Genomic DNA, 23,399 nt, shown 5'->3' on the forward strand with positions numbered 1-23,399 from the left:
TGTTGTATAGACATTATCCTAGAAATCCTATCATGGAAATTACCTCGAAAGATCAGAGTCCAACCTCCCTGCTCTGGGCCCCCTGTTGTAGATGGGGAAATTGAGGTACAGATCTTTCAGAATTTTTGACCAACAGCGATCCATGGACCACAGGTTGAAAACCACTGCCAAGTATTAATTGTTGCAAGCACTGCCAGAGGGAGGATGAACACACTGAAATGTTGGCACTGATGTCCTGTCAGTGTCCTGACTGCATCCTACGGGTCTTTCAGAGAAGAATTCAGGTCTCTGCTTGCTAAAAGCCTTTCACAAGATGCTGTTGGGTGGAGGCCATAAAAGAAGTTGGGGGGTAGGGGCGTCATCAAAGGTAAAGCACTTCCATGAAAAGAAATTGATTTTGAAAGAATTCACTCCAACAATTCAATGGTCCATTTCAGACATGAAAAATGTCACGGTGGAATGTCCCAGGAGTCTGTATGGCGGTTGTTTAAGAGATTTCATCATCTTGAAAACAGGGTGAACAGTGAGAAAAGCTGGATATTAAATTATTTGGCAGGTTCCTCAAGGCAAGAGAAAACAACCGCTGTAGGAAGCTAATCCAGCTGGCTACACTGGGCATCACAATCACAGACCAAATGAGCTGCGGCCAAATACACTGAGTGAAATACGTTGAACCAGCACTATCTATTGCTGCAGGCCAGGCTAACGGAAACCATTCAAAGACCATAAAAGTGGAACTCTGCTAAGATATGTAGGGGTAGCTGAAAGCAACCAAATGTTTATGTGAGGAATGGGATAGAAAAGAGCAAACCTTGCAATAATACATACTGCTGGATGCTGGTCACCCTGGGTCACATTTTCAAAAGTGTTCTGGTGATTTCGAAGCTTAAGTGTCTGCGGAGCAAAATGGGATTTAATTTCCCAAGCCCATTGGATGCTGCTGGAAATGTTATCCCTCTTTTCCTAAAAGCTGTAGCAGACACCAGGGTTCAGAAATAGGTGGCACAGATGAAAGGGTGTGAAGAGACTCTCTGAAGGCAGAGTGGAAAGCTAGAAAGCAGTGCTTCTGTTGAACAAGCTCCACTTATAAAGGAACAAGCAATCTTAACAGCTTATTGTCCTACACCCCACTTTGGCTGTAAGACTATACTGCTGCAGCGGGTTTATTGTCAGCTGGTTGTGTGTGCATCCTGCTCGGTTGTCTGCGCTTCTTCCTGAGCTGGAACTGGATCCACAAGGAGCATAAACAGACACAGAGAAATTGCAGCATTTCAAGCTGTTACTTGGCGAATACCTTCCTGAAATGGAAATAGAAAGCCGGGCCAGTTGGCTGTGGAACGTCAGGTGAGTAGAGTGATGTGTGTGACCTGCCTTGAGCCCCTTTCACTTGGATCTCCGTGAGATTCCTTGCAGTAGGGATTAACGCAGCCACGCAGAATGTCATTTCAAATCCAATTTGCTTTCCACTATACAAGAAGTCTGTTATACGGTTGGGCTAAATATCAGAAGCAGACAGCCTTCATCTTGCTTCCTGCAAGAGTCCCGAGCTGTTAAAACAGGCAGCCTGATCTTGACTTCATGCTCCTAATTTGCTCAAGCTTGCCCCATGTCCTGTGATGCTTCCTTCAGTAAATCAATCTTCTCTTGCTTGCGTTATGCACGGGCATGAGTATCAGGCAGGCTATGGTCAGGCCTGAAACAAAACGGCTGAGCCACTTTCAACAAGTGGCTCTTTTCCCTGCACGTGTAACCCATTTGTTGCAACTATAATGGGAAGTGCTTTGGCTTCGTTATGATTTTGCTTGTAGCAACTCTGTGAAAGAGCTCTTGGTCTCTGAAGGAGCTGTAGTGTTGGCTGGGCCTTGTGCATTCAGCTGATCAAATTACAGGGCTTTGAACTACAGCATGCTGAAAACGGAGGATGGAGCCAAGCGGGTATGACAACTTAAAATTGAGCCCATGATTTTAGATTCTGATCACTTTCATTGGGCTTTTGCTTTCTGAGTGGGCTTCCAGCTTACGTGGATCTTCTTTTCCTGTCCTCATCCTCCACAGGCTTCTGTCCATCACCCTCTCTCCTGAAACTTTTCATATATTGCTTTCTCCTGGCCTGAACTTTTTCCTGCCTGCTCTTCAGGCATCCTGGCTACATGCCCAAACATCTCATTATGTTGGGCCTGGGCCTGGGCAGTCTGTTCTGTTTTCTTACCTAAAACAAAGAGGTCTTGGGCCTCCTAAGCACAACTACAGTAGAAGCAAGAGTAAAGGTATCTCAAGGTGCAATCAGATGATGGATGTCATAGTTCAGGCGTGGTCATCTGTTTGGGGCTGAACAGGCTGCAGGGCTCTGAGCCTTCCTCTGAGCATTGTATTAAGCTCTGGAGAAGTCCCCATCAAAGTTTAGGCAGCTAGAGCCAGCAAACTGGCCCTGCCTGATTGTAACCACTGCTAGGCATGTGAAGAGGGAAGGAATCGAGGTGGTGGTGAGGAAAGCCGATGCCTTGCTGCCTCTGGAAGCAAACAGCACGCTGTACATGTGATGCATGCTTGTAGCTTGCCTTGTATAATTGAGGTGCGAGCCCTACTATGGGAACAGCATTCATGCCCCATTTTACTGGGGTTAGGCTGGGCTGAGGGAACGGAGCCAGAGCAGCTAAGTAGTCTGGCCAAGATGCATGCAGTGGGTCAATGGCAGAGCTGGGACTACACCCCAGGAGCCCTGGCACCAATCCCTTCTGCTAGCAACCCCCACTTACTCTCCTGCAAGGTAGACAGTGTCACGGTACCCTGGAGAAACGCCAGGTTGTTCCAGGAGCTGTGCATGTGTGGCAGTGACTGTTTTCTGTCCTTGTGAGTTGCAAAAGAGCTGAAGAAGCATACCAGGAACCCAGTCATGATCAGAAGCAATGAGGAAGTGCAATAGCAGATAGGGAACTGTACAGGGTGATATTCTTAGCTCTGCTACTTTGAGAGAGGGGTTCCTTGCTGCAGAAATGAAGCTGACCTGTCATTTGTTCTCAGCCATGACTGTGCAGCACTGAAACATGCTGAAATGTTGTTACACGCAGACGGGTGTTCTTAAACACAGGCATATAGGGGAAAGCCTCCTGTCTGGTGCTGGAATAAACCTGCTCTCTTTCTCAGGTCCCCCGTGACCAGTGATTAGCTGCACTATTCCTGTGGCCCAAGATGCTCTGGTTGCAAGGAAAGGGAGTCAGCTTACGGATAGCCATGTTCAGGATGGGGCTCTCCAGACAACAGCTTGGAGCAGCACAGCTGAGGAACAGCATCTTCTAGCTACCAGCAGGACAGCGTGAGGTTTGAGGGCATGAAACAGGTGAACTACAGCTCTTGGTCTTGAAGTATCTGTTGGCCTGGGTGGTCGTGCATTACAAACCAAATCAGGTGGTGAGGAGTGGGGCAGCTGCCAGCATGTCTAGGAAGGTTTTGCATTCTCCCAGCCCATGTAGCCAGCTCAGTTATGTGCATCTGAAACAGGGAGGCTTGCTGCCAGGCTAGTCTTGGAGCTATCCTCCTGTCATGGGGGCTGCAGAGGTGGTGTCCCCACAGCTTAGGCTGCTGCAGTGCTCCATGCCTCCTGCAGGCACTGTGCTATTGGGTTCAGCTGGGAATCTGCTGGAGGGGGCAGAGATGAATGAAATGGGGAAGCAGTCAGGACACTCTGGTAAGGACTTCCATACCATCATTTCAGCATGTTCATCCCCTCTCTGGCAGTGCCCATGGCAATTAATGCTTGGCAGTGGTTTTCAGCCTGTGATCCATGGACCCTTGGGGTCTGCAGGCTATGTCAAAGGGATCCATTAAAGATGACTGATCAATCAAAAGTATGTAAATACCTACACTTACAATTCAAAGGGGTCTGCACATCCATTTGAAATTTTTTAGGGTTCTGCAAATGAAAAAAGGTTGAAAACCAACCAGTGCTATACAGCATTACACAGACTGGCTGTGGACACTTTGGTGGTGACTGCTTTGGGAATACATGCTGTAGGAGTGAGCAGAAAATCCTGTCAGTGTGTTATTTTGTGCCTTTGACCATACTCTGATGGCTTTTCACTTGCTAGACAATTTAAGAAGGAAGGAAGAGATGATTTAAGGAGAAAGGGAGGTGGGGTCAGAGGAACCCCCTCCTGTATTATGGTGAAAGCTGTTTTAAATCTATTATATGCTAATGAAAGGGGGCTTGCAAGGAACTGTAGGCCTCCACCATCCTTAAAAGAGCAGACTGCCCAAGTATACTGCTCTTTCAGCTGGTTGGCTTCAAATGCGCAAATTGAGAGCATCCCTTTAAAGAGTTAGAGCCAACGTCCGCTAATCTTGCTCCAGATGTGGAACACAACTGCAAGCTGTTTCCTCCAGAGACCTGAGTTCGGGATTCCAGGGTTCCTGGGCTGGCACTGACGGGGGCCGGAGCATGGGAGGAAGCTGTTTCCTATGCTGCTTTTACTCCTTGCAGTGACTGTTGCAGAGGGGCATAGAGCTCTGGTCAGGGCAAGTGGCTGCTGGAGGTGGTTGGGTGGGGGTGTGTGCATGACTTTTAATGACTTTGCATGCCAATTATATCCTTAAAGCAGCAGGGGAGGAGGTCGGGGTTGCTTTCGTCCTGTGGCTACTTCAAAGCATCAGCAGAGACCACAAGATGCTTCTTGAGAATTGTTCCTCCACAACTTCCCCTTCACCCCCCTGCCACCAGCCTGGGGCTGCTCCAGAGCAGGCCAACCCTGTGCTGTCCCTACATGCTGGCTCTTCTGGTGTCCCAAGAACTGGAGAGGTCATGGCTGCTGGATGCCGAGGTGGGAGAGCCCTCACGGCTACCTTAAGCAGTGCTGGGGCAGGACTGGACCGAAAAAGCTGAGGAACATAAGCCACTTGTCCTGTGTCCCTGGCTCAGGCCCCAGGCTGAAGGATAATTCCTCCATGACTCTAGACCTTACATAATGTAGCTGTGTTTTACCAGTGTCCCAGCTCCCCTTCCAGGCTGGGAGAGCACCAGGAGGGTGATGCCCCTGTGGAGTAAGGAGAAGTCTGATTTTGATCTTGCTTGCACCAGTCTTACACCAGCATAATACCCCTGACCTCACTGGAGCTGCTTTTGCCGGTGAGGGGGGAGTCAGGCCGCACTCTGATGGGGCTTTTAACCCATGTCCCCAGGCAAAGCTGGGAACCCAGGAGTTCTGGATGCTCATGTCCACTTACCTCCCCCTTCCTCCCTGCCAGCTCATGAGCACTATGCAGAGGGCTTTCAAGTCACACCAGTGTAGCAAGACCAGGCTGGGCACCAGGATAAAGAGGTTTTGTTCAGTAGGCGAAAGAAAAAAAAGTGACATGCTTACTAAACGAGAGGAGCTGGGGTCTGATCCAGCCTGCATGGATATGGGTGGCCTCACCTGCGAGTGGTCCTGCTCCTTGAGGCACACAACCCCAGGATGCTGGGGCCTGAGCATGTCCACGACTCAGCTGCGAGCCCGTCTCTTCTGCACTGGGTACTGTCAAACTGCAGAGAGAAGAGGACAAATCCTTTCTTTGTCATCCATCTTTCTCTGCCCCAGCCCTTCGGTCTTCCAGTCTCTGTCTGAATCCAGGTCCCTCCGATCCAGCAGGTTTTGGCCAGATGTGGACCCTGAGTTACAGGGGCATCTCCCAAGCTGTAGTGAGGAAAGCCTTGCCTTTCCCAGGCTCCGGTGTTTCCATGTGTTGGCCGCCAAGCCTCTCAAACAGGCCTGGAAAGCAGGGCCAGGGCTCGTGCACACAGACCAAGCCTTTCAGAGGCGGTTGCTGCTGCTGGAGGCAGCCTGCGCTGCTCGCTGCAGTTCCCCAACGCCCACGCAAGGAAGTGGTTAGACTTCTCAGAGAGGAAAAGGGAAGTGGGACGACTTCAGACAGCAAGCTCAACTTCTGCCTTTCATTCGGGGCTGGCTCAGCTGCCGTTCGTGTCGACTGCCCAGAGTCCGCGAACCAGCTGGCCCCTGGAGACGGGACCCCTTCCCCCCGCCTTCCTCCTCTCCCTGTGAAGGTGAGTTGTCAGGGTTTGATTTTTTTTGTTTTCTTTTCTTTTCCAAGGGAGTAGGAAGCCAGTGCCCCTAGCAGAGCTGCTGGCAGCACATTCGACCCCTGGGGTGGTGCCCCCAGAAGAACAAAATCTTTGTTCCGTGTATTTGCTTAATACAGCAGCAGCGCTGGGCTGGGAACAAACTTCCTGCCTGATATTGGCTTGTCCCCTTTTGCTTTGCAGCCATCGCTCCTCAGAGCTGATTTTCCCCCTGCACCTCCCCAGTTCTCCCAGGCTGTGTTAGTTTTGTTAGTTTTTCCTGAAAGCTCAGCTCAAGCGGCGTTTGGCATGACACATCCCTTCTCCTGGCTTCCACTCCTGCTCGCGCTCCCAGGTTTTTATCTGGGGCCCCCTCCCTGCACCCGCAGCCTGCTCACTGCTGGGGGCTGGCATCACGTCAAACTCGCAGAGTTACTTCTGCTTTAGGCCCTGCTGTAGATGAGAGGAGAACCGGAGCCCCTGACTGCCTTTTTTCTTCCCCTCTTTGGCTTTCCCTTTTGATCCCGGCACTGCCTTTTGATGCAGTTCAGGATGCAGGACAGTCTGTGCCCCCAGGCTCGGGGTGCTCCGGCTTTGTCCAAAAGGACCGGACCGATTCCTCTTTGGATGCTACGCGTGTTAGGGGGTCACAAGCCATCTGGGATGCAGGTGCAGGGTATGAGCTCCGACCTGTATGCTCCCTTAGCAGCTGACGCAGGTGGGCTGGTGGGCAACATGCTGATCTGCTGGGCGCTGAGCTTTGTGAGTCTGGGTTTGCTGCTGAGCACAAGCACAGCAGGATTTGCTTTGGGAAGTACAAGCCATCAGCAGGGCAGAAAGCTCTTCTTCGTGGCAGGTTTCCTCAGGATGAACCTTGCTGGAGCAGGCAGCCCCAGAGCCGGGAGCCCAGGGAGGGGGGATGACTTTGGTCAGGCATTGGGGTAAGGAAGAGGAAGCTTGAGACTCCTGAGCCATTTTCACCCAACCAAGTGTCTTCCCCTGCCCCCCGCCCTGGCTCCTCACCCTGCTGATGTGTTATGGGGGCACTTAAGTCATGGGCACCTTCTTGCTAAGGGACTAAGTGAACTCTAATCCTAAGGAAACATGATTGTCTCCAGTCTCCCCTGTCACATAAGTCCAGGTCCTTAATGGGAGTTTGGACCCGAGTCCCTTTTCGGGATGTGGGCCTTGAAGTTTTCTATGTATTCCCCCCACCTCAGAAAAGGACTGATCACCTCCCTAGATGATCCCTGGGGTATAATATCTTTATGGCAGTGTCCAGGCCAGACGTGCTATGAACGTAGGAGAGCGCTAAGGGGAGCAGGTCTGCCTTCTCCGGCCCAGGCAGCAGGAGTCAAGTAGAGACCTGCAGTGCGGTGTCCCAACCCTGGACTGGGATGGATTTGAGGTCTGATTTTCAGCCTTGGGTTTTTTGTCCCACGACTGAAGCAGTCTGTCAGAGCTGGCAGCCTTACCCCCTGCAGGGGAGCAAAGGCCTTTAGGTACTTAAACTGGCAAGGGCAGTTGCTGTTAAAGGGCAGTGTTGATAAGGACTGGAGAGATTGTGGCTTCTATCTACTCTGACACAGCCTCCATCCATCCCCCTGTTATAGCTGCCCACAGGTGAATGAGCTATGGAGTTGGGGGTAGGACAGACCTCGCTGCTCAGCACGGGGGCAGGGAAGGTAAAATAGTATCTGACACTCCTCCGTGCTGATCACGACTTCCTGCAGAGCCAGGGCACCTGCTCCAGGGGAGGTGGCAGTGCAGAGGTGCGGATCCAGCACTTGCACTATGACGGACTCCAGCCCCGCACCCAGCAATCGCACAGGAGGCTCCTTCCATTGAGCAACTTCCTCAGCCTAGATCAGGAGTCGCCAGGCGCTCAGCTCCAGCCAGTCCTATTCTCTCTCCCAGGATGATTTTTAATCAGTGAAGGCCTCAAGCCTGACCAGAAAAGGAGTCCCAGAGGAAGATATCTGAGTCATATCAGCTCTGGAGATTCCACTCTTTGGCATTCCCCAGCATGCAAAGGTTGTAAACTTCCATGGTTTTCTCCTGGAGAGAGGCAGGATCTGCTGGTTCGAGGGCTGTAATGAAGCAGCTTCAGCACCAGCTAGTTCAATAGTAGTTCAGAAGTAAAGGTGCCCACCCACAGGGAAATCGTTGCATAGGGCCATTATTTTCTGCTGCTTTATTGCATGCCGAGGTGGCTGGAAAGCGCAGTTTTTGTTATATGGTTCCTACTTCTTCCTCATGTTACATATAGCCTGAGATCTTGTGTGCTCAGTGGAGGATGGGGAGAGCCAGGGGGGCTGTCAAATGCACTGCCAATGCAAGGGAAACATAAATGAAGGCAGGATGAGATTATTTAATTTATGTAAACCCTGTTGCAGCTTATTAACAGCAACTTAATAGTTGCTCTCTAACAACAGCTGGAATGAAGCGTGTGGGGGCACATGCGCTCTCGCACTCTCCCTCAAACTCTTCAGTGCCCAGCCCTTCAATTCATGGCTCAAATGCAAATGGTCCAGTAAGTTCTTTCACAAACAGTGGAAGAAAACACTTGGTATTTCCAGGCTAAAAATAATAAAACAACCTCCTCCCCATGCTGATGGGTTTTTTTTAAACTTCTCAGATCATCTTGAAGCATCAAAAAGAAAGGAGGCGGCAAAAATCTCCCCTTTTTCTCCCTTTGCAACTCACTTAAAAATAATTGAAATAGTGGCTCTAAATGCTTTCTCCTCCTCTGCCCTTCTCTCTGGAGCAGTATGTGCGGGTTAGTTGTATGTGAGCTTTGTCCTCCCAGCAGACTCCTCTTTGCAGCCAATTCTATGCAGATGCGCCTCCCTATGCCCCCTCTGGGCTGCTCCCTGAGCATCTCACAGCTGCAAACACATGTTTTGTGGTGCTTGCAGCATGCCGTGGTAGTGACCACTGTACAGGCTGATCCAGGGTTTTGATGGTGGCTGCAGTGGTAGAGAAACTCACTCGATACCCTCAGATACCATCACCGGCCTTAAAAATAATAACAAAAAAGGATGACGTTTGTATAACTAAGAATAGTGTCTGTACCAACCAGCTAATATAAATCACAAGGGCTGTTAACCTGCATGCTTTAGGGCGTAAGTTGATGAGCAGCTGAGGTCAGGATGGCGTTTTCCCTTGGAGGGATGGTACTGCACTATTAAGTTTCTAATGGGGATTTATACCTGTGTGTGAATCATCCAGTGTTAAGTGTAGATTGAGGCAGGGGACAGGATTAGCCGGATCAGTGGTCTGCTCAGCTATAGGAACTGCCTTGTTCTCCACAGTCTCAAAGTCATATCAGCTCTGCAGCAATCAGGCTCTTGGAGCTTGGGCCCTGGACATGGCACCCACTTAAGAAATGGGTAGGCTGTACGTGATGTTGTGTGGACATACACTTTGCTAGGATTCAAACAACTAGACAGTGGTTTTGGCAACATCCTACTCATGAGGCTGTCTTTCTTCTGCTCTTCACAGGCCTGTGAGCCTGAAATCTGTTATTAGAGCCTCTTTTTTTTTTTTTCTTCCCTCCTCAGCATTCAGAGCTGCCAAAAAGTGGGCAAGGTCGTTGCCTCCAAAACCAACAAAGAACAAACTCTGCACTTAATATCCTGCCCGCCACACCCAGGGGTGGCTCAAGAGGCCCTGTAAGCACCATCCAAAAGTTATGCACCTTTTAGATTCAAACTGCCTCCAAGGGTAGCCCAGGCCAGCACATGAAACCATCCTGCTTCCTTCCCCCTTTTGGCCAAAGCACCACTGAAGACGATAGCCTGAGTTAACAAAAGAGTGTCTGTAATAATCAGCCTGTCCCTCCTGGCCCCTGTTTTCCGAGTGCTGCAAGCTGCATTGCCACAGTGCTTTCATGATGACTTCTGCACAGTGGCAAAAGCCAATAGTGAGCTAAGCGGGTGGAAGTTATTAGTCATGAGCTGCATGGGGTTTGAATGTACCGCCGGGCTCTGCATAGAAAAGCAGCTTGCTTTCTAAGTGGAGGTGGGGAGAAGAAAACATTTCAACCACAAGAGCTGGAGGTTTCTCAATAGGAGGAAGGGACGGGTAGAAGAACCGAACTGAAGCAAGTCAACAGGCCAACAAGCTGCACGCTGTTCAAATGTGTCGGCAGGATGCTTTCTGGAGGAAGAGGGTGGTGACTTCTCGTTTCTCTTGGCCACACCTTCACACTGGCCAGGTTCTCTGAAAGGAAGAGCAATGACGGCAAGTGTTTCTGGTATGTGATGAGATGACTTGCTGAGACAAGCTTGGTTGAATGTTTTCCCCTAGAGAGCTTTGATCAGTAATTCTCAACCAGGGTGCTTGGAGATCCTTTTAAGGGTGCCATGGGGTGTCGTTCTGATATTAGCACTCTTAGGTGCGCATGATTCTCAAAATAAAAAGAGATTTCAAATAGGTATCAATGGTGTTAAAGCCGTTCTGACCTGTCGTGGTCTTTCAGAGCTCTTTGCAACTGGGGAATTGCTTCCCTGTTCTTTTGTAGCCAAAACTCAAGTGACAGCTAAAAGCTGCCATTTTCCAAGAGGCGCTTAACTCTAATGAGCAGGGATCCTGGTTTTCTCCGATTTAAAAAAAATCTCCAGTTTTCAGTTTATAAAAAACCCAACCCCAAATCTACATTTTTCCATGATATTAAAATGAAACGCCACTAGTGTGTGTGTGTGTGTGTGTGTGTGTGTGTGTGTGTAGTGGTGTTTCATTTTAATAATGGAAAAATGTAGATTTGGGGACACCTTGCAGGTGTCCTTTTAAAGTGAGAATTGGGAATTATTTTTAAATCGGCGGAAACCAGGATCCCTGCTAATGAGGAATGCCTTGAGTCTAAAATAGTTGAGAACCACTGGGTTAGGTCTTGGTTGATGTTTTGAAGCAGGCGTCTCAAAGCGCAGGCAGACACCTCCTAACCACCCCTTAACGGCAGCCTCTGCTTTGTTTAGGGTGCTCAGAGAAACCTCAGGACTTGGGGTTGTTACCGTTACTTTATAGTGGAAGTCAGCTTCATTAAACCCGATTGACTAATGGAGAAGTGAAGTAACATGCCCCAGATCAAGCAGGCCTGTGGCCGATCCAGGAACAAAACAGAGTCGCATTCTGATTCACATCCCTCTGATGTCTAAGTCGGCCATAAAATAGGTATCCTACCAGGCAGCCCCGGCTGGTATATCTTGCTGTGCTAGTCTGTGGAGGTGCTGTGTGTGTGCTTTGGCGTGGTGCGTACTGTGGCCCCAGTGAAGGGTGCTAGGGGGATATTAAGGTTGATTCTGGAAGGTGATTGGTGGCATGGGCACCGGTAATGGGATAGACAGCACTCGGTCTCCTGGGTGCCCATATGAATCTGCTGTGGCTCGTAGTGGCAGACCAGTGTTGCCAGCCATGAAGTGAGTAGGTGCCTCGCCATCCTAATGACATCCAGATGGCACAAGCTGTTCCCAATGCACTCCAAGCTGCCCCCTCCCCAGGGCGGCCGCTGTTCCTTTGATCTCGCTCTTGTTCAGCTGCAGCAGCAGCATCTCAAGAATGTGAAGCATGAGAAGGAGCTGGCCTGAGCTCCCCAGGGAAGGCGCAGACACCGCAGGGTTGGGCGGGCTCGGGGCAGCCAGCTGTTCTGTTCTCCAGGGGAGAGGCAGAGCAGGGCAGGAGGTCTGCGGTGAGTACTGAATGCACCGCCAAGCCCAGTCAGCACCTGGATGGGTTCATCTCATGATGAGGCAAGTCATGAGCCTCAGTCCCAGTCCATGAGAGGCCCAGGCCTGCTGCCAGTACAGGATGTTTATGCACATCAGGAGAACCATTTCAAGCTTGCCCCCCCACCAGCGTGACGCAGATGTTCCCAGGAACCAAGACTAGCAGCTGGTAGCTATAAGATGAGACCATTAGTTGGGACACGCTCTGACTTCTGGAGGAGTTCTCTTCCCGTGGGCCCTTCTCGCTTCCCTGCTGTTTTGCTTCCAGACACCCAAAACCCAGAAGTCCTCCCTAACCTGGTCTCATTCCTTCTACTTCATCTCCTGCCACTTGCTGCTGGTTGTCATCCTCTTCAAGGCCAGGCCTGGCTTGAGGGGGCAGTGCCTGCAATGCCAAGAGCAGCTGGAAAACCCAGAAGCAATAATAATAAAGTTGATCTTTGTGGGCAGCCCAATGCACTCATAAAAACAGAACGGAGCTCACAAGTGACTTCTTGCTCAGCCTGCTCGAGTCCACTCCCACACCCTTCCTATAGAGCCTGAACACACGTCCTTGTGGACTGGGGCTCTTCTCCTCCAGAGCAGAACTGATGCCAGAAGGTTAATAAGTGATTAGAAAGTCCCTTAATGGTTGGAGCCAGCTTCCTTTTTGTGAGGGTTATCAGGGCCCTGTTGCTTCCTTGAAATGCTCTGAGTGGGGCAGGTTGGTGCCAAAGGGCCATTCTAGGGGGATTTGCAAAGGCAACTGAGAGAAATGATTTTTTCCTTTAGGGAAGAAACCGAGCCTGGCCGGTCACCTCGCTGCCATGTGTCTACCCCACATGCCTCAGGCGGCTCCTAGCCATCTGCCCTCCTGCTAGCAAAGGTTGCTGTAATGGTGCTTGGAGATTCCCCTCTCCTCCCCTCATCCCAGCCAAAAGCATGTGGGGAGTCCTTGAATGGACTGTATGAGCATTATGTGCTGGTGCTGCCTCCTACGAGTGTCAGGTGTCATGGGCCCTGTTTTGGGCCCCCCCGCAATACAGAAAGGACGTAGACGATGTGACGGGCTGGCTGGCAGTGACTTAGCCCAGGGGTTTTGAAGGGGCAAAAGGTGATTGAAGGACTTGGGATTCCCTTTCCTCACCAATCAGCCCCAGAGACTTGAGGTCTGTCACTTTAAGAGCAGGGAGGTTGCTTGAGAAGCAGTCTGCAGGTGTGGCAGAGGCTGATTAGTAAAGCTCCTGATGGGCAAGGGCTGGGCTGGAGGCATGCAAGCCCCAGGCCTGAGCTGGGGGGAGCAGGGGGGAAGCGAGTGCTGAGCTCCGGGCAACAGGTCTGCAGCAGGGCTCCTGCCTTGATATCTGAGCTGGGGGTAAACTCTGGAGAGTTGGAGGAGAGGGTCTAGGGGCAGAGTGTGGGGCCAGAAGGCCCAGAAATTGTGGGGCCAAAAAGGCCTGAGCCCAGAGGGAGGGCAGTGGGTCGTCCCTCAATAGCCCAAGAGGGGCAATTTTGAACAGGGCCTGGGAACCTGAAGGTCTCACTGGCCCAGGCATGGGGCCAGGTCCCATAGAGGGGCTGAAGGCCAAGAGCAGGGCTGCAGCTGGAGACTGGTGGGGCCGGAGAAGCTTAGAGCATGTGGCCTAAGAGCAGGGCCAGGGCCTAGAGAGGGCTCAAAGTCTGAGGGACACAGCCGGGGAACAAGGGGGCCAAGGAGCCCATTGTCCAGGAGGGGTGAGGACTGGGGCTGGGAGCCCACGGCCCAGGAAGGGTTTGACAACATCAGTGAGTAACAGCACCTGTGAGGCATGGGATGTGGTATAGGGGTGGATGGAGTCATGCAGTTAGCCTTTAAGGCAAGATCAGCTTTGGGAAGCCCTGGGGCAGCTGCCTGTTTTCTAGAACTAAACAGCAACAAGGTATGGCAGACCAGGGAGGGGAGTTTGCCTGAGAGGCAACAAGGCTGAGGGTTAAGAGGATACTCCAGGGGCAGAACAGCCATCCATGGAGAGGCACTTTAGTAAGGCTTTTGATACGGTCTCCCACACCATTCTTGCAAGCAAGCTAAGGAAGTATGGGTTTGATGAATAGACTGTAAGATGGATAGAAAACTGACTGGATTGTTGGGCTCAGTGAATAGTGATCAATGGCTTGATGTCATGTTGGCAGCTGGTATTATGTGGAGTGGCCCAGGGTTTGGTCCTGGGGCTGGTTTTGTTCAGTATTTTCATTAACAGTCTGGAAGATGGCATAGAGTGCACCCTCAGCAAATTTGTGGATGACACCAAGCTGGGGGAGTAGTAGCTGTGCTGGAGGGTAGGGCTAGGACTCAGAGAAACCTCAACAAATTAGAGGACTGGGCCAAAAGAAATCTCATGAGGTTGAACAAGGACAAGTGCAAAGTCCTACACTTAGGACAGAACAATCCCATGCACTGGTGTAGGCTGGGGCTGACTGGCTGGGCGGCAGCTCTGCAGAAAAGGACCTGGGGGTGACCGTGGACAATAAGCTGGATATGAGCCAACAATGTGCCCTTGTTGCTGAGACGGCTTAACAGCATCCTGGGCTGCGTTGGTAGTAGGAGCATTGCCAGCAGGACGAGGGAGGTGATTCTTCTCCTCTGTTCTGCACTAGTGAGGCCACAGCTGGAGCCCTGTGTTCAGTTTTGGGCCCCCCACTGCAGAAGGGATGTGGACAAATTGGAAAGAGTCCATCAGAGGGCAACAAAAATGGTTCAGTGGCTGGGGGACATGACTTATGAGGAAAGGCTGAGGGAGCTGGGCTTATTTAGTCTGGAGAAGAGAAGACTGAGGGGGGATTTAATTACCTGAAGTGGGGTTTGAAAGAAGGTGGAGCTGGATTGTTCTCACTGAACAAGAAGCAGTGGTCTCAAGTTGCAGCCAGGGAGGTTTAGATTGGATATTAGGAAAAACTTTCTCACTAGGGAGGATGTTGATGCACCGGAAGGCGTTACTTGGAGATGCGGTGAAATCTCCGTCCTTGGAGGCGTTTAAGACCTGACTCAACAAAGCCCTGGCTGGGATTATCTAGTTGGGACTGATCCTGCTTTGAGCTGGGAGTTGGACTAGATGTGACCTCCTGAGGTCCCTTCCACCCCTCATTTTCTATGATGTCTATGATTTTTATGGTGTGGGTAGGCATGCTGACTGGAGAGGGAGAGGGGGGTGCATGGGACGTGCTGGGGTCTCACCGTTGAGGTTAGCGAGGGATGTCTGGTGGGGCGTTATTCTAGCTCCAAGCCACCATGTCTCTATGACCAAACGCTACGCAGGGCAGGACTACTTGGCTCTGCTTGAGTGCTGTTTAATATCAGAGCAGCAAGGGGTAGTGCTGGTCCCGGGCTCGCTGGCTGGGGAGAACAGGGAGGGGGCTCCAGCTGGGCAGTGTGGGGAGGGCTACAGCTCAGAGCTGAGGGGCATCGCAGCGCCCGGGGCGGAGGTGGAGGCAGCGGGGACAGCACTGAACCCGTCCGTGCTGAGCTGTGCTCTCTCTCTTGCCTTCCAGCTGCAGAGCCATGGCTTACCACAGCTTCCTGCTTGAGCCCATCAGCTGCCATGCTTGGAACAAAGACAGGACCCGTAAGTCTGCCCATCCCCTGCCCTCCATCCCCCTGGGGGCTGCTGGAGCGGAGAGAGCAGCATGGGCAGTGGTCTGAGCATTAAGTGTCCGTCTGTCCCAGTGTGTGTAGGGGTTGTGAGGTGCCCTCCCCCTGCCTTGTTCCCCTCTACTACCTGATTTTCCTCTCTGTCCTGCTAGATAGGTTTATCTCAGACGCTCCTCTCCTGCAGTCTTCCCGTGGGGCAGCTCCATGCTGGCTAACTCCTGGTGCTTCTCCTGAAGGGGAACCCCTGAATCGCTGCCGATCTCACCCTAAATCTGGGCATGCAACGCAAGCTCCCTGCCCATGGCTGCAGCACCTCAATGTTGGGGTCAAGGGCTCTTAGAGAGGAGAAGCTCCCGTTTCTGGACCCCCACACTGTCTGGGGATCAGGATCCTGGGGTTTACTCTGCTTCCGTCTCCAAATGGGGCCAGACAGACGATGAAGCCCTTGGGGGATACATCTGGGGAGTGGGTCCAGAAGGCTCCCACTACCCTTTCTCTCCCAGCTGGGAGGCCTAGGGTGGAGGAAGCCCAGCAGCCTGGATAGAGAGGAGCCCCAGGGCCCGGGAGGCCCAGCCTGGGTGGCAGTCAGCTCTGGCGCCTTGCCCGGTGCTGTGTGGCTGGCGGGATCACAGGGAACAGCACGTCTCTGTTCAGAGCCCCGGCGTAAAGCAGAGCTCCCGTGCAGTGATTCATTGGGAGCGGCGCTTCCTCCTCTCCGGCTGAGCCGATGCCCAGGGCCGGGGCAGAGGATATGAGAAGGCTGCAGCGAGCAGGGAGCAGCTCCCGGAACAAAAAGGGCATTCTCTGCCAGGAGGGAGGGAGCCAGTGACGGGCAGGCTTGGCTGGGGCTGTCCGGGAGCACCCTTGGGTTGGGGGGGCAGTGTTTTTCAGGGGAATCCCGCAGGGAGCATCCCAGCTGACAGCTCATGCTCTGGCTAGGCAGTGCCTGCCTGCCCTGAGCAACATGCTGCACAGCCAGTCCCTCCCCCAGCTGAAAATCAGGGCGGGGGGCAGCACGTGGAGGGGTGGGGGGCACCAAGGGAGGGCTGGGGGGCATGGAGAGTGGGTGCGGGGCCTGGAGGATCCTCTCCCAGTGCGGCTCAGCTGGGATCTTTCCCACTCGGCTGCCTGCTCCCTGCTCGCTGCCACCTGGCACTTCCCTTTGTGCGGTGGGTCCCCACAGCCACGAGGAGCCCAAGCACCCTGCTTGAATCGAGGCCCCCTCGTCCCGATAAACTTGGCTGCCCTGTGCGGAGGTCCTGTGGGCAAGATTTATCCCACAGTGCCTGCACATGCACGTGCACGTGCACACGCACACCCCCCCTTCTCACTCTCTCTTACACACACACTCTGGGGCACACGCACCTGCTCTCACACATGCTGTCATGCACACACATCCATATGCACTCACTCTCGCACACACTTTTTCTGTCTCACACACACACATACACACTTTCTCCTCTGTCACACACACTCTGACACACGCACGCACATGCTCTCACACACTCATGTATACACACACACACATGCACTTGCATGCTTTCACGCAGTCTTATTCTCTCTTGCTTACACACACTCCGAGACAGTCACACATGCTCATACACACACATGCACACACACGTATGCACTCACACGCACGCTGGCTCACACATTCTCACATGCTCTCAGACGCGCACTTTTACACTCCCACTCTCTCAGACACATTGGCACGCCCACACATTCAGGCATGTGCTCTCTCACACACACACACACACACACACACACACACACACACACACTCACACTGCCGTCAGTCCCATCCTCCAGCATCTGCCCAGCAAACAAGCACGACTGCGCCTCTCCCTAACAGGAGACTCCGCAGCAACTCGCTGTGTGCAGCGGCGCTGGGGTCAGGACTCAAAGCACAGGCAGGGCTGGAGCTGGCACCAGCGCTGTGAGGCTGGGCAAGAGGAGTGGCTGGTGTTGTCCAAAAGTGGCTGCTCTGGTCGCATGGCTGCGCCAACTGCTCGGGGTCTCAGCACTGGCAGTGGGCTGCAGGGTGCCACAGGCTAGTACACGAGCAGGGCTAAGGCTCTGCCTTCCTGAGCTTCAACACCCTGAAGCTTAGAGTGGCCTCTCCCGCCATGACCCCAGCCTGGCTAACATCAAGGGGCCGTTCCTGGCCATCTCAAGGCCCTGTGCTCTCAGCTAGCCCTCTCCCCTCTCCTCTCCTCCCTGGTGCCCTGCCTGCTAACGCTGCTGCTCCCCACAGAGATCGCCCTCTGCCCTAACAACCATGAGGTCCACATCTACAAGAAGGACGGACCCAAGTGGACTAAGGTCCATGAGCTGAAGGAGCACAATGGGCAGGTGACAGGTGAGCCCCGGGCCAGAGGTGCCTCCTCCTTGGAATCAGCCAGCAACCAGCTACACTGGACTGAGCCCTCTCCTGGGCCTGGAGCGGGGTGGGGGCAGCCCCTTCTCAGAGGGAGACTGTGGGGCAGGGGGCATTAACTAGTGGTTACTGATGAAATTCCCCCTGAGTTCCCAAAACTCAGGTCTTTTTCACCCTCCCTGGGCTGAACTGCTGTTATGCTGCTGTCAGGTGGTTCCTTTTAGCCCTCTAACCCCCAGAGGTGGCTGCATTTCAGTGGTGGGCACAGGGTTTCCTGTACAGACTGGATGCAAAGCAGCAAGACAGGCACGGAGGGAGTATGAGCTGGGCCAGGGGGCAGAGCAGATCCCAGGGCATCCCTGGGTATAAATGGAGAGGGGTTTAGGGAGGAAGGGGTGTTCCTACCAAGAGGTTTGGCCTCAAGTGGTCATTCAAGCCTGACAGGTGTTGGGGGGGCAGTCTAATGGGGGCCTATCATGGCCTCAGAGAGGGATGTGTGGTGCGGCAGTCGCTGTCCCCAGTGGGAACAGCATCCAGCCCCCTCTGTGACTCGAAGGGGGCAAAATAGGCCTGACCCTGGAGTGTGACTCCCTCCCTACACCCCAGAGGCTCTAGCGGGAGCCGGGTCACTCCAGGAGGTTTGGGCTTTATGGCAGAGCGTAACCCCAGGTCCGGTGTGGACCAAACTTCTGGATGGAGGCTGAGGGAGGCTTTGAAAGGGGGCAGGAGGGGTGGGGATGCTCCCTGCTAGCCATGGTGGGAGAAGTAGCTGGTCAGATGGGTCCTGGTGCCTAACCAACCTGAGACAACACTTCTCCCTATGAGCAGGGGGTGCAGAGGGGGCTGAGGGGGGTAGATTCAGAGCTGCCAAGCCTGGGAGGTGCCCTTTACACAGGTGGGGCTTCCCACTCACTTCACATGGGAATTTCAGGCATCGACTGGGCCCCCGAGAGCAATCGGCTGGTGACGTGCGGGACAGACCGCAACGCCTACGTATGGACCCTGAAGGGCAACATGTGGAAGCCCACCCTGGTCATCCTGCGCATTAACCGCGCTGCCCGCTGCGTCAAGTGGTCCCCCAAGGAGAACAAGTTTGCCGTGGGCAGCGGATCTCGCCTCATCTCCATCTGCTACTTCGAGCAGGAGAACGACTGGTGAGTCCCGACTGCTCCCCACTCACCTCAGCCTGGCCCCAGGGGTCTGGCTGGGAGCAGGTGGGGCTGGAAGCGGGGGCCACTCGGCCTGTCTCTGAGTGTTGCTGGCTTGTCCTCTCCCAGGTGGGTCTGCAAGCACATCAAGAAGTCCATTCGCTCCACCGTGCTCAGCCTGGATTGGCACCCCAACAACGTGCTGCTGGCTGCTGGCTCCTGCGACTTCAAGTGCAGGTAACTGAGAGCCCCTGAGCCACAGCAGTGAGCAGGGGTGGGTTTGAGACAGGCCTCACGAGGACTGGAGGGGCTGCTGAGCTGTTGCTGTGCCTGCTTGGAGTCCGTCTTCCCCTCTGTACATGGCGAGTTGTGCGCTGCAGGCTTGGTTTTAGCCCAGCTGGGTACTGGGGCTTCACACACCTGCTTCCCTCCACCGTCACCCAGTTTTTCCGTGAGAAATGTCATGTAAAACTCATTTCACTGTCTTGAAATGGGCTCCCAGCTTGGAGCACCACAGCCTGCAGGGGAGAGACATCCCTCGGTTCCTGGTGGACCAGGTCTCTTCTGGGCAAGCAGCTCAGCCTTCTGTGTGAGAACAATGTGTGAGCAGCCCCAGGCACAATGTAATCATGTGCTGAGCTCAGCTGAGAAGCTGGGGGCTGCGGCATGGGCAAGGGGCCGCTCTACAGCTCTCTCGGAGCCAGCTTTGGTCCCCTGGCAGGAAGCACCAGTGTTGTGTTCCTTCCTGGGCTGGAGCCCAGCCCACTGGCCTGGTCACCACCAGAAAGGAGAGAGCCATGTCCGGGGGGGGAAGGACATGGCTCCTTTGCCCATGAGATGCAACACTTCTCTGGGTGTCCCAGGCACAGACCTCACAGGGCATCACCACTCCCAGAAGCAGTCAAGAAGAGGAGCCCCCGTCTCCTGGCCTGTCCTGCAGTGCCCAGCCCGTGGCACCTGCTCCCAGTCCTCATGGTTCACCTTCCACACCCACCCTCTGCTTTCCCTGCAGGATTTTCTCAGCCTACATCAAGGAGGTGGAGGAGCGGCCAGCCCCCACTCCCTGGGGCTCCAAGATGCCCTTCGGGGAGCTGATGTTTGAGTCGAGCAACAGCTGTGGCTGGGTCCACAGCATCTGCTTCTCTGCCAGCGGCAACCGTGTGGCCTGGGTCAGCCATGACAGCACCCTCTGCCTGGCAGATGCCAACAAGAAAATGGCGTAAGTGGGAACCCCAGAGGGCGGACATCATGGTCCTCTCCTGGGTGCTCAGCAGGGGCTGGGGTTGTTCCCCTGCTTCAAGTGCTGTGCGGGGGATGTTGAAGGTGGTAGGAGCATTTTGCTGCTGATATATGGTGGGGGCACATAGTCCCCTGCCTAGCAGCAGCCAGGTTGCCAGCAGGAATCTCTGTTCTCAGGCCTGGGAGCACCCTTGGCTGCATGGGCTGGGTGTGAGGGCTTGGTCAAGGGGCCTTGGCTACACTGGCAGTAGCTGGGTTGGGAGCTGCAGCTGCAGGGAGGTGTGTAGGGGCGTCACCAAGCTGCAGCTAAGCACCTTGTTTGGCCACATGCACAAGTTGAGCCACAGTGGGTTTGGGAGCAAGCAGCCTGGGAAGGAGCTTGGAGACCCCAGTGGTGACTGAGCTCCTGAGGTTACTTTGCCTGGCACTGGGAGTGCAAGGTGGCTCCGAGAGCCTGGCAGCACTAGCCGAGAGCCCAGGGCAGCTGGCAACTTCCCCCTGGGTGAGGACAGCCTGGAACCTGAGCAAGTCGTGTTGCACTAAGTTGGGGCCTGAAAGGCAGGAGACCCCTCTGTGTCACAACCAGGGCGGAGGTGGCTGGCTTAAGGCACCACAGTGACTCATCCTGCCGTGGTGCTGTGGGACACGATAGGGAAGCAGCACAGGCCCTGCTGGCAGAGCCTGGCCAGCTTGCGAATGGGGGCATGAGGGGACTGCCCAGGGCACTGGCTGGGCTGTGCTGATGTCTCTCACCTCCTCCCCCCATAGCGTGGCCGCCCTGTACACGGAGATGCTGCCTCTCCTGGCCGTCACCTTCATCACCGAGAACAGCCTGGTGGCTGCGGTAAGTGCAGGGCTGGGGCTGGGCCACCATGTGTCTGCCCTCACACCCGGTGGCTGCGACTGGAGCTTGGTGCTGTGTCCCCCCAGGGCCATGACTGCTACCCCATTCTCTACACCTATGATGAGGGCCAGGGAGCGCTGAACTTTGGCGGGAAGCTGGACGTTCCCAAGCAGAGCTCCCAGCGTGGCCTGAGCGCCCGTGAGCGCTTCCAGAACCTGGACAAGAAAGCCAGCTCAGATACCAACAACGTGACCCTGGAGACGCTGCACAAAAACAGCATCAGGTTCGTGTCGGCTGAAGGGCGCTGGTTGACCCAGGTGGCTGGGGAGCCCCGAGCTGTGTCCAAACCAGCCCCAGCTGTGGACTCTGTCTTGCCATCAAGGATGGTCCAAAGAACCACCCCTGGGGCTGCTCCTGGCCAACACAGGCCCTGCAGGGGGTGGAAGGGGCAGCAGAGAGCAGCTGGGGCTCCCTGCCTGGTCATCTGCTAGGACAAGTGAGGTCTTGTTTGCTTGATGGGCAATTGTCTTGTCTGGCCTCCACTGCTGAAGGCAGCACACTGGGGTTCGTAGGTCCCCTGCAGCCCTCAGCTTCACTGCTGTGGGGTCTGGCTCACACAGGCTGTGAAAGACCCCCACGGTATAACTAGCCCAGCACCATCCCTACTTAGAAAGGGCCTGTCCTGTTGCAAGCCCCCTCTTGCTGGCCTCAGGCTGACTCCAATGCTTCCTTGGCCTTTCTAGCCAGATCTCCGTGCTTGCTGGCGGCAAAGCCAAGTGCTCCCAGTTCTGCACCACGGGAATGGACGGTGGGATGGGCCTCTGGGATCTCAAGGTAAGCCGGCACTGAGGTGCAGAGGAGAAGCCGTGGCAGGCTTGGGCGTGGGAGGAAGGTTGAGGGTGCGGGGCTCCTCCTGAAACCAGGTTGAGAAGACCAGGCGCTGCCCTCCATCCCAGCAGTGCCTCGCTTTTGCTGGGGCCACATGGCTTTACACAGCAGAGAAAGAGAAGAGTCCAGCTCAGCCTCCCTTCTCCACTGCTGGCGTGAGCAGGGGCACTTTGCCTGGACATGGACAAGGAGCCTCTGCTGGCCTCCCTTTGGAAGCCCTGCTTTAAGGCTACAGGATCATCCTTGACTGAACCATCCCAGCCACATCTGGCTCCCACAACAGCTAGTCACACGAGAAGACACAATTAAGAGTCACTGTCTAATAGACATTGCCACCCCCTGCTCTGGACAGGGGGGTCATGAGTCAGCACCACCTCGCACAGGTTCTCAGCCCACCAACCCCTTCCCATCCCACAGCAAAGAGTGACACTTGGGAAAGGGGCACTTCATCCCCCATCTGGGATGCAACTGGTGCAACCCCACCTCGTCCCCCATTCTGTCTGGTCCCTGTGTCCGAGGTGGGGTGACACGGTCTCTGTCGGGTGACATACAGGTCATTAGGCCTCGAAAGCTCCCCCTTCATCTAAGGTACATCTGGTTGCAGAAGCTAAGGGAAGGGGGAAGTCTCTTGGCTGGGATTAAGACAATTTAGGACAGGGCCATAGGTTGGAGGGTGATGGGATGCTGCAGAGAGTGAGTGCCCCCTGCTGGCTCTCAGAGGTAGGAGTAGCAGAGGGCTCAAACCTAAGCCACTGGGAGCCCCATGCAGCCCGGCCCGGCTCGCCACCTGGTTGCCACAGCCTCTGGTAGTGCCCACGTCACCATAACACACAGGTGCTCATCTGCATGGCACCTGTCCCTGCCTGCACAGGATTAACCAGCCACTAAGCACCTTTGTGCTGTTAGGGATGTGCCCCTGCTAAGGGGCTGGCCTGCTTGAATGCAGCGGGATCACTGGACAGTAACAGAGGCCAACAAGCATTAAAGACCTGGAGGGGGTGAGCTGGAGGAACAAGGCAGGTGCTAATGGCCTGTGGGTGGCCTGGCTCTCTGCCTCTCGCTGAGAAAGGATTTCACTAGCTGTCACCTCCCCCTCCCTTTGCAGAGTCTGGAATCTGCTCTGAAGGATCTCAAGATCAAGTGACGGAGCCACTGGGAAAGGCTTCTCCGGCGCTGCCCATCCCGCTCAGCTATGCCACCCCCACCCGCTTCCTTTGCAGACAACCACCACGCGTTCCCCGGGTGGCAACGCAGGCCCTGGCACTCCCCACATGCTCGGGAGCACAGAGGAAATACCAGGGTTTTTACCCCAATTTTTATAAAAAGCCTATGCTGGTCATACATCGCTTAAAGAACCAATAGAGTGGATTCCCCACTGAACCCCAGTGGCTTTGTCTTTTCATTCATGGGCATAATCCCAGACCAAGGGCTGCACTCAAGGAGCACAGTAGGGTTGCAAAGCCTGGTGCATCCTTACTGTGGCCTCCCTGGATCTATGCGTTGGGAGGCAGGGGGATGAGGCAGGGC

The 23,399-nt window shown here is 54.2% G+C and overlaps 1 protein-coding gene across 3 annotated transcripts; it reads left to right on the forward strand.

Moving 5' to 3' along the window:
* The first annotated feature begins 335 nt into the window (after nucleotides 1-335).
* ARPC1B (actin related protein 2/3 complex subunit 1B) lies at nucleotides 336-23,252 on the forward strand. Of its 3 annotated transcripts, XM_090023445.1 has the most exons (11): nucleotides 5,817-6,034; nucleotides 10,123-10,307; nucleotides 15,280-15,353; nucleotides 17,631-17,735; nucleotides 18,685-18,907; nucleotides 19,031-19,138; nucleotides 19,914-20,120; nucleotides 20,909-20,984; nucleotides 21,071-21,267; nucleotides 21,728-21,818; nucleotides 22,978-23,252. In XM_090023445.1, the coding sequence occupies exons 3-11, from the start codon at nucleotides 15,290-15,292 to the stop codon at nucleotides 23,014-23,016; spliced, it is 1,110 nt and encodes a 369-aa protein (XP_089879571.1). In that variant the 5' UTR covers nucleotides 5,817-6,034; nucleotides 10,123-10,307; nucleotides 15,280-15,289; the 3' UTR covers nucleotides 23,017-23,252. The 3 variants fall into 3 exon arrangements, with proteins under 3 accessions (XP_089879572.1, XP_089879571.1, XP_089879570.1); XM_090023446.1 differs by lacking the exons at nucleotides 5,817-6,034; nucleotides 10,123-10,307 and adding an exon at nucleotides 336-3,337; XM_090023444.1 differs by lacking the exon at nucleotides 10,123-10,307 and having other exon boundaries at nucleotides 5,820-6,034.
* Nucleotides 23,253-23,399: the final 147 nt, after the last annotated feature.

The sequence above is a fragment of the Crocodylus siamensis genome, chromosome 12 (genome assembly GCF_052110815.1).
Source record: "Crocodylus siamensis isolate JL-2025a chromosome 12, ASM5211081v1, whole genome shotgun sequence".
NCBI classification, from domain to species: domain Eukaryota; kingdom Metazoa; phylum Chordata; order Crocodylia; family Crocodylidae; genus Crocodylus; species Crocodylus siamensis.